Consider the following 13,379-nt stretch of genomic DNA (forward strand, 5'->3'; position numbering starts at 1 on the left):
GGGTTCAGTTCTGGGAGGGTGTTAAAGATAAACTTGTCCTGTTTGTGGAAGGTCGCCTTGTAGTGGGAGTGATTTCAACATGGTGCTTGACCTGGTACAAGACCACAAGAGATTGGGAGGGTAAGCGCACGCTTGGCCCAGTAGAAACGACTCCGAACGATTTGGGAGGGAGAATCGGGATCTGGGGCTCTCAGGCGCCTTCTTAATTTGAGAGGGGGGATTGGCCATTCACGTATTTCGCAGCAGTACATAACTCTTATGTAAGAGTAGACTTCATTCTGGTGGATTCTGAATTGAAGGCCCAGGTTCAGAAGTCTCAGGTGCTCCCAATACAATGGTTGGACCATGCACTGGTAAAGAGAACTATGGCGTACAACCTTAGACAGAGACCTTTAGGAGGCTGGAGGTGCAACGATCTCCTGCTTAAGGACAGGGAACTCGCTCAGGCCCTTCTCACAGAGATCAGAGTATTGCACACATAATGATAATGGAGAGGTAAAGGTGCAGACTCTCTGGGAGGAATTTAAGACCACAATGTGAGGGTTTCTTGCTGGCCATTCAGCAATGCCAGCATGTAAGGCCTTTGCTGGATGTTTCTGCCGGTCTATGCCAGAGAAGCCATGTAGTCGAGGTTCTGCGAGAATACTTAAATCCTTCCTCATGTCACTGCCTTCACGGAATGAAAGGTAAGCTCTACCAGCTGCCTCCTGCATGCTCATCGGCTACAACCAGAGTCCCACTTACCTTGCCTTAATGCGAAGCAAGCATGCAGGGCCATCCTTAAAGACACCTTTTCACACACCCTTAACATTTGAATGTACCTCACCTCTACTTCCTGTACTTATGTAACTTGCAATCATATTTTATTTGTGTCATGTCTCTTTCATGTAACTTTAACAAGCACCTAGATGCCTGAGGGCTTTTTGCGCTGCTATAAATACAAAAATAAATAAATAGAATGGGATCCCACAAAAAGAAAGCAGGAAAGGAACAAGAGGAATGCCTCGGGAGGAAAATAGAAGAGATACAGCCGGGAGGGTCCCACGGCACCTATGTCACCCCTGCAAAGACCTGTACGTTTTGACTCCATAAGGCAAAGCTAAACTCCATTCTCATCTTAAGAAGATAAGAAGAAATTGTTATTTATAAAACAAAAATACCACACAAAAGGGGACAAAGCGGATATGATTTTGGCATGGCGGCTAAGAGTGGAAAAGGAATGGAAAGCAGTTAGCACAATTCAGTTGGAAGAGGGGTCAACGTTGTACGATTCTGATAGCATAGGGAGGGAGTTTGCCTAATATTATAAAGATCTGTATATGTCTGAATACGCAGGAGATGATTTGCAGATCGCCTCATTCCTCGACCAACTGCCTCTCTCGGATGTTGCACGGAAGGTAGCTGAACATTTAGATATACTGATTACCCACGAGGAAGTCCTACAGACCATCAAGAAAATGAAGGCATGCACAGCGCTGGGTTCTCTTTGAAATTCTATAAAACTTACCGATCCACTCTTGCCCCTTATCTGGTTAGAGTTTTCAATGCTATACTAGTGGCAGATGCTCTGCTTAATACGATGATGGAAGCAATCATAGTGGCTATACACAAAGAGGGGAGGGTTTCTTTGCGCTGTTCATATTATCGGACAATCTCCCTGCTGAATAATGATGTTAAGATTTTGGCTAAGATAGTGGGCAGTAAGTAGGCTGGAGTGCTGGCTTTCATCCCTGGTCCACAGAGACCAGGTGGGCTTTATTTGGGGAAGAAGCGATCCAATAATATTAGTAAGATGATTATCCTGATGCATCGCGGCCAGGCAGCCAATACTAAAACTTGCTTGATTGCTGTAGATAGAGAAAACATTCCATAGGGTGGAGTGGCCATTTATGGTGCATGTCCTGAAGAAAATGGGATTCAGGGTTAACTTCTTGAGCTGGGTGAAGGCCTTGAATAGAGTTCCCATGGGCAGGGTACAGGTTAATGGTGCTTACGAAATCCTTTAAGTTATCAAGAGGGACAAGGCAGGGGTGCCCTCTCTCACCACTACTAGATGCGCTCACCATGGAGCCCTTCGCAGTATCAATCCGAGCCAACCCAGTGATCGAAGTCATCCGGTGTGGAAAGGTAGAGTTTACATTATTCTTATTTGCTGATGATATCGTGGGCTATCTCACTAATGTTGGTTCTACGCTTCTGGGGGTTTTGTCGCAAATATCTAGATTTGTCAGCCTGTCTGGACTGAAAATCTATCTGGACAAATCCTGCAATATTCCCATCAGTGCTGGTAGGTCCATCTGAGGATGAAGAAGCAATGTATGTGTTATTTGGGAGTTTATTTGACAAGATATCTCGGGGAACTGGCAAAAGCTAATTACAATCCATTGGCTGATACAATTAAGGTGGGTCTTGAGCGCTGAGACCCTTGGATTGTTTCTTACTATGGGCGCATGACCTCCATCAAAATTAACGTTCTCCCCCATATGCTCTATTTATTTGCTGCCCTCCCGACCAAATTTCTTTATCTGGATAGCATTTTGAGTAGATTTGTGTGGCACGATAAGACACCCGGAGTGAAAAAAGCTACCCTTACACTCGCGAGGGATAGGGGGGATTCAGGCTACTGGATTTCTACCTGTATTATAAGGCAGCCCATTTACGTGTTCTGTTGGAACATATGAGGAAGGATATGAGGACTTAATGGACCTACCCTGAGGATTTGGAGAAACACTCACTTAAGGTAGGAGATTTCCTCTGGGCACCGCCAAGATATTCCCGGGAAACTTGGGGCATTCCACTCTGGGGATACTCTGGGATATTTGGAAACCTAATAGGGCGTTGTCCTCTTGGCCGACACCCATTTCCTCAGTGTGGGGCCCTCCATTTGGGCTGGCCCATAAAGGGTTGCGGTTCTCTCAACAATTGTCAAACAGGGGTCTAGAAAGGGTAGGTCAGCTGTTTGGGGCGGTGGGGGTTGGACCTCGAGGATATTCGGGGTGGTACTGAGGAGTGATGTGGCCCCAATTTTGAAGTATTTAAGAATCGATGATTATATTCACAGGTCAGCGATGTGGTGATTCCTTGCTAGGGACCTGACCTCGTTTGATGAAGATTTCCAAGATCCTGGTGACTTCCACTATGGCAGGGAGACAAACTTTCAAGAGGTATTTGGTTCAGCTTGCAGGAGAAGAGATGACTGATGATGTGTGGGCAAAGATCTTCCGGGTGACCTTCCATGGTAATCTTTTCACATCCACAATGAAACATAAATACAAGATACTACAGGGCTGGCACAGAGACCACTTTAAGATCTCCAGAATGTTTGCAGGGGTCTCCCCACTCTGCCTGCGAGAATGCAGGGAGGTAGGTTCACTTTCACACATGAAAAGGTTGTGGAAAACTCTTGCAGTTGCCGCTGCGTATCAATTTTATGGGTAGTTTTAGGCAGTTGTCCCGTGGGAATCTTACAACTGGCAGCTCAACGTATCATCATTAATCGGGCCAGTTCAGCACAGTTTACCTATGTTCCTTGTGCTCTCACCACTTCCTTGTCACTTTCACACAAGTTGTGGTTTGCCCTAAAATAGGAATTTTCTGGACAGAACTCCTCGGTGGGATTAAAGGCATTACCGGAGTTAAACTGAGTTTGGACCCTATGCAGATGCTTTTGGGCATCCCGTCTAAAAATAGGCAGGAGTCTAGATTTCCCATGACGTGGGAGGCAATGTTTAGAGCGGGGAGAATGGTGGTAGCTCAGTATTGGAAGGGTGCAATGGTGCCCACAAGGAAGGAATGGGAGCAAAAGTTGCGTGACATGATGGTCACGGAGACGCTGACAGTTGGTCAATGACTATATAGGGTCCTTTCGGGGGGAAATGGGGTCCTTTTAGCCAGGTGAGTGGGAGACTCCTTCTAGCCTTCTTTGAAGGGGAATGGATAGAATGTCAATCAAGTGGCAATACTGAGGGGGAGCCAATCTAAGACTATCGTCATGCTATGATAGTTTATTTATATAGCGCCTATACACAATGTGTTTCAAAGTGCTTCAAGGCAAGGAAGGGAACAAGGGAAAATACATTGACATTCTTACAGGCCATGAACAGTAAGGATGTGAAATTAACTATGGTACTCAGCCCGACAACATTTCAGATAGTGCAAGAGCTAAGACATAGATAAGGAAGGGAGGGGGGTAGAGTGGGAAGGAAATGGAAACAGACAGGCGGCTAACGTACTAGGCCTGACAACATTTCTGGTAGAGCTGGAAAAAAACAAAAGGTGACGGAGAGGGGTGCAGAAAGGGAGGGGAGGAACACAACAAGCGACTATCGTACTTGGCCTGACGACATTTCATATAGTGCTGGAAGGTGGGGGGCAAACAAGTAAGGGGAGGGGGGAGGAGACAGACGCGGTTGCTATCATACTAGGTCCAGGGACAATTCTGATAGAGTAAGTGCATATAAGAAAGTAAGGGGAGGAGATGGGGAAAATGGAGACAGGGAGAGGAGGAGAGAACAGAGTAAGCGGTCTAAAAGAGTGGAGAAGCAAGAGGGGAGAGCGAATACAATTGCAGAAGTCAGTACTAACACATAATGTTGCAAGCCAGGATACAAGATGATAATGATGAGAACAGCATGATGCAGGCCACCATGAATACAAGATGCAAAGGACGTCCAGCATGTGAGTTGAGAAAGGGTGACACACCGTGAATCAATGAAGACCATATAAGTCAAATCCAGCATTGGCCACAAGATGGTGATGGTGAAACCAGAATGCATCAGGACAGACTACTGCAGAAGTAGGCTGGTGGTGGGGGAGGGGGAGCACGGTAGAAGAATCACTGTTCTATTTTTGTTTACTTGTGACCCTATACATCTGTCTGTGACACAGTTCGATCCAGAAACACTGGCAACAAAATGGGGGAAGGGAGGCAGTGGGGTGAGGTTAGTATAGTAGTTTATTGTTGATGTGTGTATAAACATATACATGCAAATACAAATTAAAGTTAAAAAAAATATATTCTCATGAAGTGAATCAAAACACATACTCTACTGCTGTGCATTGTGGGTTAAGATGGCTCGCATTAATGGAATACTGCAGAACATGATATGATTTCAGTATACCTGCTTAATAGTTGAAGAATGTGTTAATTCTTTCCTGTGCCCAATGAGATGTAAGCAAAAAGCTTTGTCTTGTGAGTTGTGGCTGTGGGACTTTGGTGCTCTGCTGTAGACTAGTTTGCTAGAGTCTGCCTTGTAGAGTGCATGGGGGCTGGGTGCTAAGGGCCTAGGGGGAAAGAGGGTGTGGCAGGATTTGGGAATATCCATGTGAACCTTCCAATCAAACAAAGCATTTCTATTGGTAGTCCACCAGACATTCAATATCTGATTCAGAATCACGTATTTGAGTGAGATGTTAGTAGTAAAGCAGATTATCCGATGTAAACTGAAATAGTAACAATTGTGAACGCGCTTGCTCTGCTTTTGTATACCTGTCCCCATCCTGCCCCACACACACTCGAAGCCTATGCCCAATAAAGTAACTCTTTGCAGAATATTTTGCCAAGTTGCTATATTTTTGTATGAAATGTATTACAAAACTTTACTGTCGTTTGGACGATACTCTTTGTTCTACAATCCATGTACTCATACGTAATGCAATGTGAGCAAAGTATGCTAAGTTTTAAAGTGGTTTGTTTCTGCATTTAATTAACAACTTTGTGTTATTTTAGATCTGCTGTTGAACTTTTTGAGGACTACAGTACAAAAGCAATGACATTCAACCCTCCTGTTGCGCCTTGCATAACCAAGAAAAAGGTATTTCTAGAAATATTCTTTTATCACCCTTAGCACTTCATGGGAATGGCACCAGGATGATTTTCAAAACACAGTAGATGGGATCTACTACTGTGTTGTTTAATGATAGTTGTAATGCACTCTGCAACCCCTTCAGCTAATCTAGAAGAGAGCAGCCAGACTTATCCTTGGCCTTAAGCCCAGGGACCGCATCTCTCCTGCCCTAAACAGTCTCCACTGGCTTCCGGTTGCTGCACGGATCAAATTCAAATCCCCCTGCATCATCCACAGGGCTGTCTGGGGCCATGGACCACACTATCTGCAACTCTCTCTTGCAAAATACTCTCCTCTTAGACCTCCGTGTTCCTCTGGCACCAACTCTCTGTATGTAAAGTGCTTTGCTAAACAGAGAGCAGGAAGTCATGCACTTTCCTCTGCTGGATCCCTCCTCTGGAACAGCCTCCCCCTGCGTCTTGAAAACGACCTGCTGAAGTTCCGAAAGCACCTCAAGACTCTCCTCTTTTCCTCCTCATTCCCTTCTTCCCCCCTCTGGTAATTCAGTTTCTGTGATTGGTGTCTTGGACCCTTATGCATCCTCAGGGCCCCTTGTCCATTCACACCCAATATCTCCAGCTTCTGTCTACCTTCAGCACTTGCCTCAGCACACCCTTGGCTCCCACCGCACTTTCCTGCCAATGCGGCTCCTGGCCGCATAGCACTTTCCATACTTTGCATTTCATCTGTGGCTCTCCTCGAGCACAGTCACCCCAGCACCCACCCCACTGCCCTCTTCCTTCTGCACTTGCACTTTCTGGATACTCACAAGGCATAGTAGGTTCGGTCGTCCCTTCTCCCACTGTATTTTTTGTCTTTTTAATTGCACTGCAATCCCATGTTCCCTCCCTATTGCCCTGTGGGCTCTTTGAAACAGAATGTATATGCTGTATAAGCGCCTAACAAGCAAACAATAAATAAATAAATCCAGGTGCATATCATGAAAACTGTGTTTTGACTAATTGCAATATGTTGCATTGTATTTATTCTCCAGCATGTGGTCTGGTATGGATTGACATGCTCATGAATATTCCCCATTGTCAGGCTGGAAATCCACGGTAAAAGAAAAAACTGTTTAACTTTCACTTAAAAACTATATTTCTCCTCTGGGGGCGCTGCTGCGTGGCTGTGAAGATGGCCGCCGCCTGAGAAGCTCTGGCAATGGCACAGAAATCCTTTAAAATATCCTGCAGCCCCGGCAACCCCTGGAGCTGACGTGGAAGACACATAAAGGTGTCAGGAATATCCTGACACAGTGACGGCCTGGGGTCACCAAGAGGCTCCACCAAGACGCACCGAGCGAGACGCAGTGGTGTCCCCCTGCATGGACCATGTGGATGCGGTGCGGGAGGGGCTGACTCGACCTTAGGTGAGCGGCACCACAGAGAATCTAAACGCTGGCTTGGAGCGTATGCCGGCATGGTCGTGGAGGGTGCGTGACCCTAGCTCCACAAACAACGGAGCAGAGAACACCGACAACCGGTGAACGGCGTGGCTGTTGACAGGCAGGCGGCCACTCCGTCCGCAGCCTGACTCGCCCGCTCTGGAGCTGGCGATTGAGAACCCCCTGGGCACCCGGAGGACACTAGAACACAGCCAGACGGGCTGGATACAAAGGTGAGACCCCACCTCATCGCCACATACCAACAGAAGGCCTCCACGGCTGTAGTGAATAACTCTCATCCGTGGGGGGGGGGGGGGGAGCTCCTCACCGGCATAGCTGAACGAACACGACGAGGGCGGCACCGGGTGCGGGGCAGCAACCTTCGGCCCATAACAGCTGCAGCACGCGTTGGAAAGCAGGAACGCTCTACTAACCAGCTTTAATAAAGCGAGATGGCTGAACAGATATAAATAATATGCCTTGTAGTACACACAGTTCAGAATCAGCCAACTACCCGACTGGAGCCCCAGATAGCAAGGGCTGGAACTACACAGGTGAAACCTAATACTCTGTCTGGGACTCAGACCGAGTCACCATAGCACACCGAGAGGCCGGACAGACAGCTACCAAACTCACAGTACAACATATAGAGAGACAGCTGCGATAGAGGTGAGACTACAGTAGTGGAGGTCTGGCCAAGTGGGTAGAGCTGGTCCTCCTGGCACCCCCTAAGGACAGCTGCTACACAACTCCCCACCCTGAACTCTTCATGAAGCAGCAGGCAAACAACACTTGCTAGCAACCCGCCCCAACACCCCTGGTCTCCGGGTCAGCAAGGAGTCCACGCTACACAAGTGACTATAATAGCTGCCACAATTTAACCAAATAGAGAAATGGCTGCAGTACACCCTGTGTTAGCTAAGCCTGCACTGAGGCAGGAGTAAAGATTGAGTGAGGGAGACCCGCGGTCAATGCAGTAGGAGCGGCCGATATAGCCCACCATAACCAGGAAATCGCTGCTACAAGCGCCTGTGGCGCCCTTAGACATCGCTGGAAGTAAGGATAAGCTTGGCATTAGCACATCACAGGGCCAATATACTGAGCTACGCAAGAAGCATGGTGTGGGAACGGCAATATGTAATGGTCAACCCAAAACAGCAGCCAAAAATTGTGCAGTTTGCACAACCAGATCAATTGCAACCAGCCCTGTCCCCTCTACAAAACCAAGTAGTGACCCAAGTGGATGTGATGGCCCTGAATCAGACATTGCTAGCCCTGAAGAGTAGCACCAACAACTTGGGGGCGAAGATCGAAGCCCTCACATGCAAGGTCGACATCTCTGCTGTCCAAATAGATAAGCTATGTGGACGTATGACGGAGGTGGAACAGAGAATAGGAGAGGGCGAAGACAAGGTGGACATATTACAACGAGAGGTGGCTGACCTACAACAAACCGTCCAAAAAGTGATGGCAAAGAACGAAGCCCTAGAGGGGCGCTCCAGGCAAAATAATATCTGCATCCTGGGAGTACCAGAATCAACGCAGATTGATAACATGGAGACATTCGTGGAGAAGCTGTTAGTCAAGATCCTAGAGGACCCCCGCTTACAAACATGTGCAGGGTAGAGCGGGCACACCACTCTCTGGCAGTGAGCCCCCCTCCCCCTCCCGGAGCACTGGAGCGCCCCATCATTGCTAGAATGTTCATCTATTCGGATAGGGATATCCTGCTCCGCGCCGCTAGGGATAAGAAAGAATTGAGATGGGGATCCTCCACGATTCGACTCTTCCCAGACTTCAGCTAGTCGGTTCAGGAGCAGCGCCAGACCTTTCAATCCGTCAAAAACATAGTGCGTAAAAGGAAGTACAGTACTCAATGATTTACCCGGCTAAACTTGGAGTACAACACAACAACTGCTCAATGAATTTTTCACTTCACCAGAAGCAGCGTAACGATTTGCCACAAATCTCCTGGATCCAGGAAGATCGCCAAGACACTCACCCTGATGTCACTGACCTATCCTTTCATGTAAATTAATCACTGTAAAACGTCCTTGAGCCTAGAATTTGGGGCTCCAGGGGCACTGGTTGGGGGAATGGAATGTTAGTCAAAGGCCGTCGCCACATGGAGCGCACTGGCCGCCCTCGGTGCTGCGTTACCCGCATACACTGCGGAATAGTTGAAAAATGTTGTTGTGGGAAATTTTAGGGGAGGGGTGGGATAGGGAGCCGGTAGGTTGTTTCTGAATAGCATGTTGTCAATAATGTCTTGGAACATATGAGGCCTCACTAATCAGAAGAAAATCCGGCTAATAGCAAATTACAGCAAGAACCATAATGTAAAGATTCTGTGCCTCCAGGAAACACATCTAGCCCGGGAAGCGCCCATACTTCGACTAGCAGGGCGGGGTATACATAGGTACGGTTCCTCTTACACCACGCACTCCAGAGGGGTGGCGGTCTATATACATAGCTCTCTGGAGATCAAATTACATGAACAGATGAGCGACAAAGAGGGGCGATGTATAGTACTGGCCGGGGAAATCCAGGGGTTAAAACTCCTGTTGATAAACATTTATGCACCAAATATTGACTCGCCCGAGTTTTGCCACCAATGTGCCAATCATATACACAAGTTCTCGGGGTATGATATCATCTGGGTTGGAGACTTCAACATGGCCCTCACGCTGGAACTTGATAGGTCCTCTACAGCACAGCAAAACTAACCACGCGCCACACAGATATGGCCCGCTATAGTGGAATATCATGACCTGCATGATGTATGGCGGGAAATGTACCCAATAGATGAGGAGTATACTTTCTTCTCTGGGGTCCATGGCAGCTCGTCAAGAATTGACTATATTATGACTACCTCCACTGTGGCTAGGTGCGTAACGGAGGCAAAAATACTACCCCGCACACACTCGGATCACTCGTCGGTTCTTACCCGTGTGGCTTGCCCAGTAGGACCCCCCCAAGACAACTGCCTTGAAGGTTTTGGGCCATGGCTCTAGAAGACTGAGAATTCCGGGAGGAAATTAGCCAAGACATACAGACTTAGTTCATAAACAACATAAATTCCAGGAGGGGTCAGAACCAGGAATAATCTGGGATCCCTTTAAGGTATATGTAAAGGGATGCTGTATGTCCAAAGAAGGGGGGAGTACTGAAATCCCTGCGTAGGTCCATGCGCAAGCTGAAAGGGTCCCTTAAAGAACTGGAGAATGTACAAGGGACCCAAGACACAGGTGAAATACGTGAAACCCTGAGAGTACAAAGAGAAGAGCTGCACCAACTGGTAGTTGGAGATGAGAGGTTCATAGGTGACCCGATAGCAGCAGCAAGATATGGAGGGGGACCGCCCCAGTAAAACAGCATGGGCCATAACACGTGAAAGACAATTAGCACCCATTGTTGAGGTTGAGGACCTGTTCAGACACCTCATTAAAGACCTTGTAGGGATCAACATTGTTTTTCAGGAATACTATGCCCAGTTGTATGCGTCCCTCTCTAATGGGGGGGGGAGGGCACAACAAAATGATGCAATACCTAGAGGAGGTGGCCCTGGGGTGGCTGGACCCAGAGCAAGGGGAGCACTGAATGCCCCCATAACAGACAAGGAGATTCATAAGGCAATACTCTCCCTCCCTAACGGTAAGGCCCCGGGGAATGATGGAATAACAGCAGAATTTTATAAAAACTACATAGACCTCCTGCTCCCGAGCCTACACGACATGTATGAGAATGCATTGTCGACTGGAGCCCTCCCGGACCCCACAAGAACAGCGCTGATGACTGTGCTTCTCAAGCCCGAAAAAGATCCCTGAAAATGCACGTCATATCGACCATTATCATTAATTAATAACGACAATAAAATCTTTGCAAAAATTCTGGCAGATAGGTTGCTTCCACATATGCCAGCACTGGTCCTACCAGGCTGGCTTCATCCCTGGCCGTTCCAGCCATCTTAATTTGAGGCGATTGTTCATGCTCATGCTTAATGTAAAGTCCCTGTAGCCGTGGCGGTGCTGGACGCAGAAAATGCCTTCGACTCTGTCAAGTGACCTTTCCTCTTTGAAGCGCTCTGCCGCTCAGGGCTTGGCCAAACATTTATACAGTGGAACTGACTACTATACACAGCACCCAGGGTGATGGTGTATACAAACGGGATAGCGTCAGATTATATCTATCCAACGAGAGGCACACGACAGGGATGCCCTTCCTCACTGATACTGTTTGCCCTAGTAATGGAACCGATTGCCTGTCACATTGGGGAACTCCATGTACACAGGGGAATGCAAATACAATCGCATCTTAACATCGCCTCACTATATGCGGATGATATTTTACTGTACATCTAACATCCTAGATTAAACCTCCCCACTAACGCAAGGGATAGGAAGATTTGGGGAGCTTTTTGGGTTGAGAATCAACTGGAACTAATCCGAAGTACTACCCCTGACCCCAGGTGTGCAGCAGGCTGACATCAGAGCAGACTTCTGCTGGTGCCCCCAGGGCATACACTATCTGGGGTTCCTGGTGACTACCACAATGGGCGATCTCTATACGGGCAACTACATGAAGACACTGGAACTGCTGGAACATAGAGTATACTCATGAATTCTATTGCCCATTTCCCAGGCCGCACGCATTGCACTAGCCAAAATGCTTATACTGCCCAAGTTACATTATATCTTCAATAATGTACCCCTCTGGCCCCCCCAGCGCTTCTGGGCACACACCAAATGTTCAATAAGACTGTCCTGGGCAGGCAAACACACCAGGATATCCTATGACACTCACACAGCCATAGTAACAGGGCAGGCTGGAATATCCAGATCTATATCTGTACTACTTAGCGTCTCAGGTTCAATAGATAGCAGAACGGGGATCCTCCACCCGAGACTTCCCTCATTCTCTCCTGGCGAAAAAGGTGGCGTGCCCGAATGATCTAGTGGGAATGCTGTGGGGCACCCGGGTCATAGCACCACGAACCGAGGTTCAGCCCACGACAGTGATGTGATTGCCCGTCTGATTAGCAGAGAGGTTTCCTACTCCCTAGACCTCCCAATATACAACATACACTGAATTCCGCTCACACATGAGGGATCCTTCCAGAGCCACTTTCAGAGGTTGGGGATTCAAGGATAAGGAGACTTAGTACACAAAGAACAATTTAGAACATGGGAATCCTTACGAACAAGGGGTGAATGGACGGAAGTGACCTTGCTTCTGTACTATAGGACCAGGGAGGAATTAAGACCCAAATGGCCTGACTTTCCTAAAACGCCCTCCCCCATCCCATTCCTCAATCCGTGCTTAAACCCTTATCAACTAAAAAACTGGTGTCCACTATATACAAGATGATCAAAGGGAAGGTTATACAGGGGCAGATATACTGGAATACCTGGGAGAGCACGCTGGGGAAAGTAATAAGTGAAGAGCACTGGAAACTCGTTTGCATGCAGAAACGTCCATAAACAATCGGTTTAGATTAATTCATTACAAATTCCTTCATCAAGTCTATTATTCCAGGCTAAGCTAAATAGACTCCTGAGAGGTCTTCTGCCTGTATGAGATGTAATGAAGAGGCAGCAGACTTTTATCAAGTAGCGTGGAAGTTGCACAGGTGCGACCCTTCTGGGATGGGATTGAGGAATCAATGTCTGTGACGTTACCGTCAAAATGGAACTATACACCTGAGTTATGGTCTTGGCACTAATCGGGAAGGGTCCCCGTGGTGAGAAAAAGCTACTGGGGATGGCAACTGTGACTGCTAGATACCCGATAGCCAGAACATGGGGGACGCGTAAAGCACCTGGGTTTGTGAGATGTCTGGAGTTCATGAACGTATGTGAACAATGGAAACCAGATATCCACAGACTCTCGACAAATGGGGGAAGGCTTGCCATAAACGAGCCCCAAGGCGGGAGAGGGGGAGGGTCTCACAGATAATGGGCCCGGGTGAGAGGCATGAAGGACATATAATAAAGTGGGATCATACTGTGACCTAGAAGTGATCCTTAAGCCATGAACACTGGCGGAGCCAGAGGACAATGGAACAATGTCACTTAGGCTTTGCGAATAAAACAAAACTGGACGCACTAAAGTGTACAGAACAGGATATACCGATCATGTGTACAACGCCA

The 13,379-nt window shown here is 47.6% G+C and overlaps 1 protein-coding gene across 1 annotated transcript in view; it reads left to right on the top strand.

The window, feature by feature from the left end:
• The window catches only part of NOC3L (NOC3 like DNA replication regulator), a 775,720-nt gene that overhangs the window by 667,221 nt on the left and 95,120 nt on the right, over nt 1–13,379 (top strand). The window contains exon 20 of the mRNA XM_069611339.1: nt 5,729–5,813. Within this exon, the coding sequence (XP_069467440.1) occupies nt 5,729–5,813 (85 nt within the window). The remainder of the gene's footprint in view (nt 1–5,728; nt 5,814–13,379) is intronic.

This window comes from Ambystoma mexicanum, chromosome 8 (assembly GCF_040938575.1).
Source record: "Ambystoma mexicanum isolate Mex_15411 chromosome 8, UKY_AmexF1_1, whole genome shotgun sequence".
Classification (NCBI taxonomy): domain Eukaryota; kingdom Metazoa; phylum Chordata; class Amphibia; order Caudata; family Ambystomatidae; genus Ambystoma; species Ambystoma mexicanum.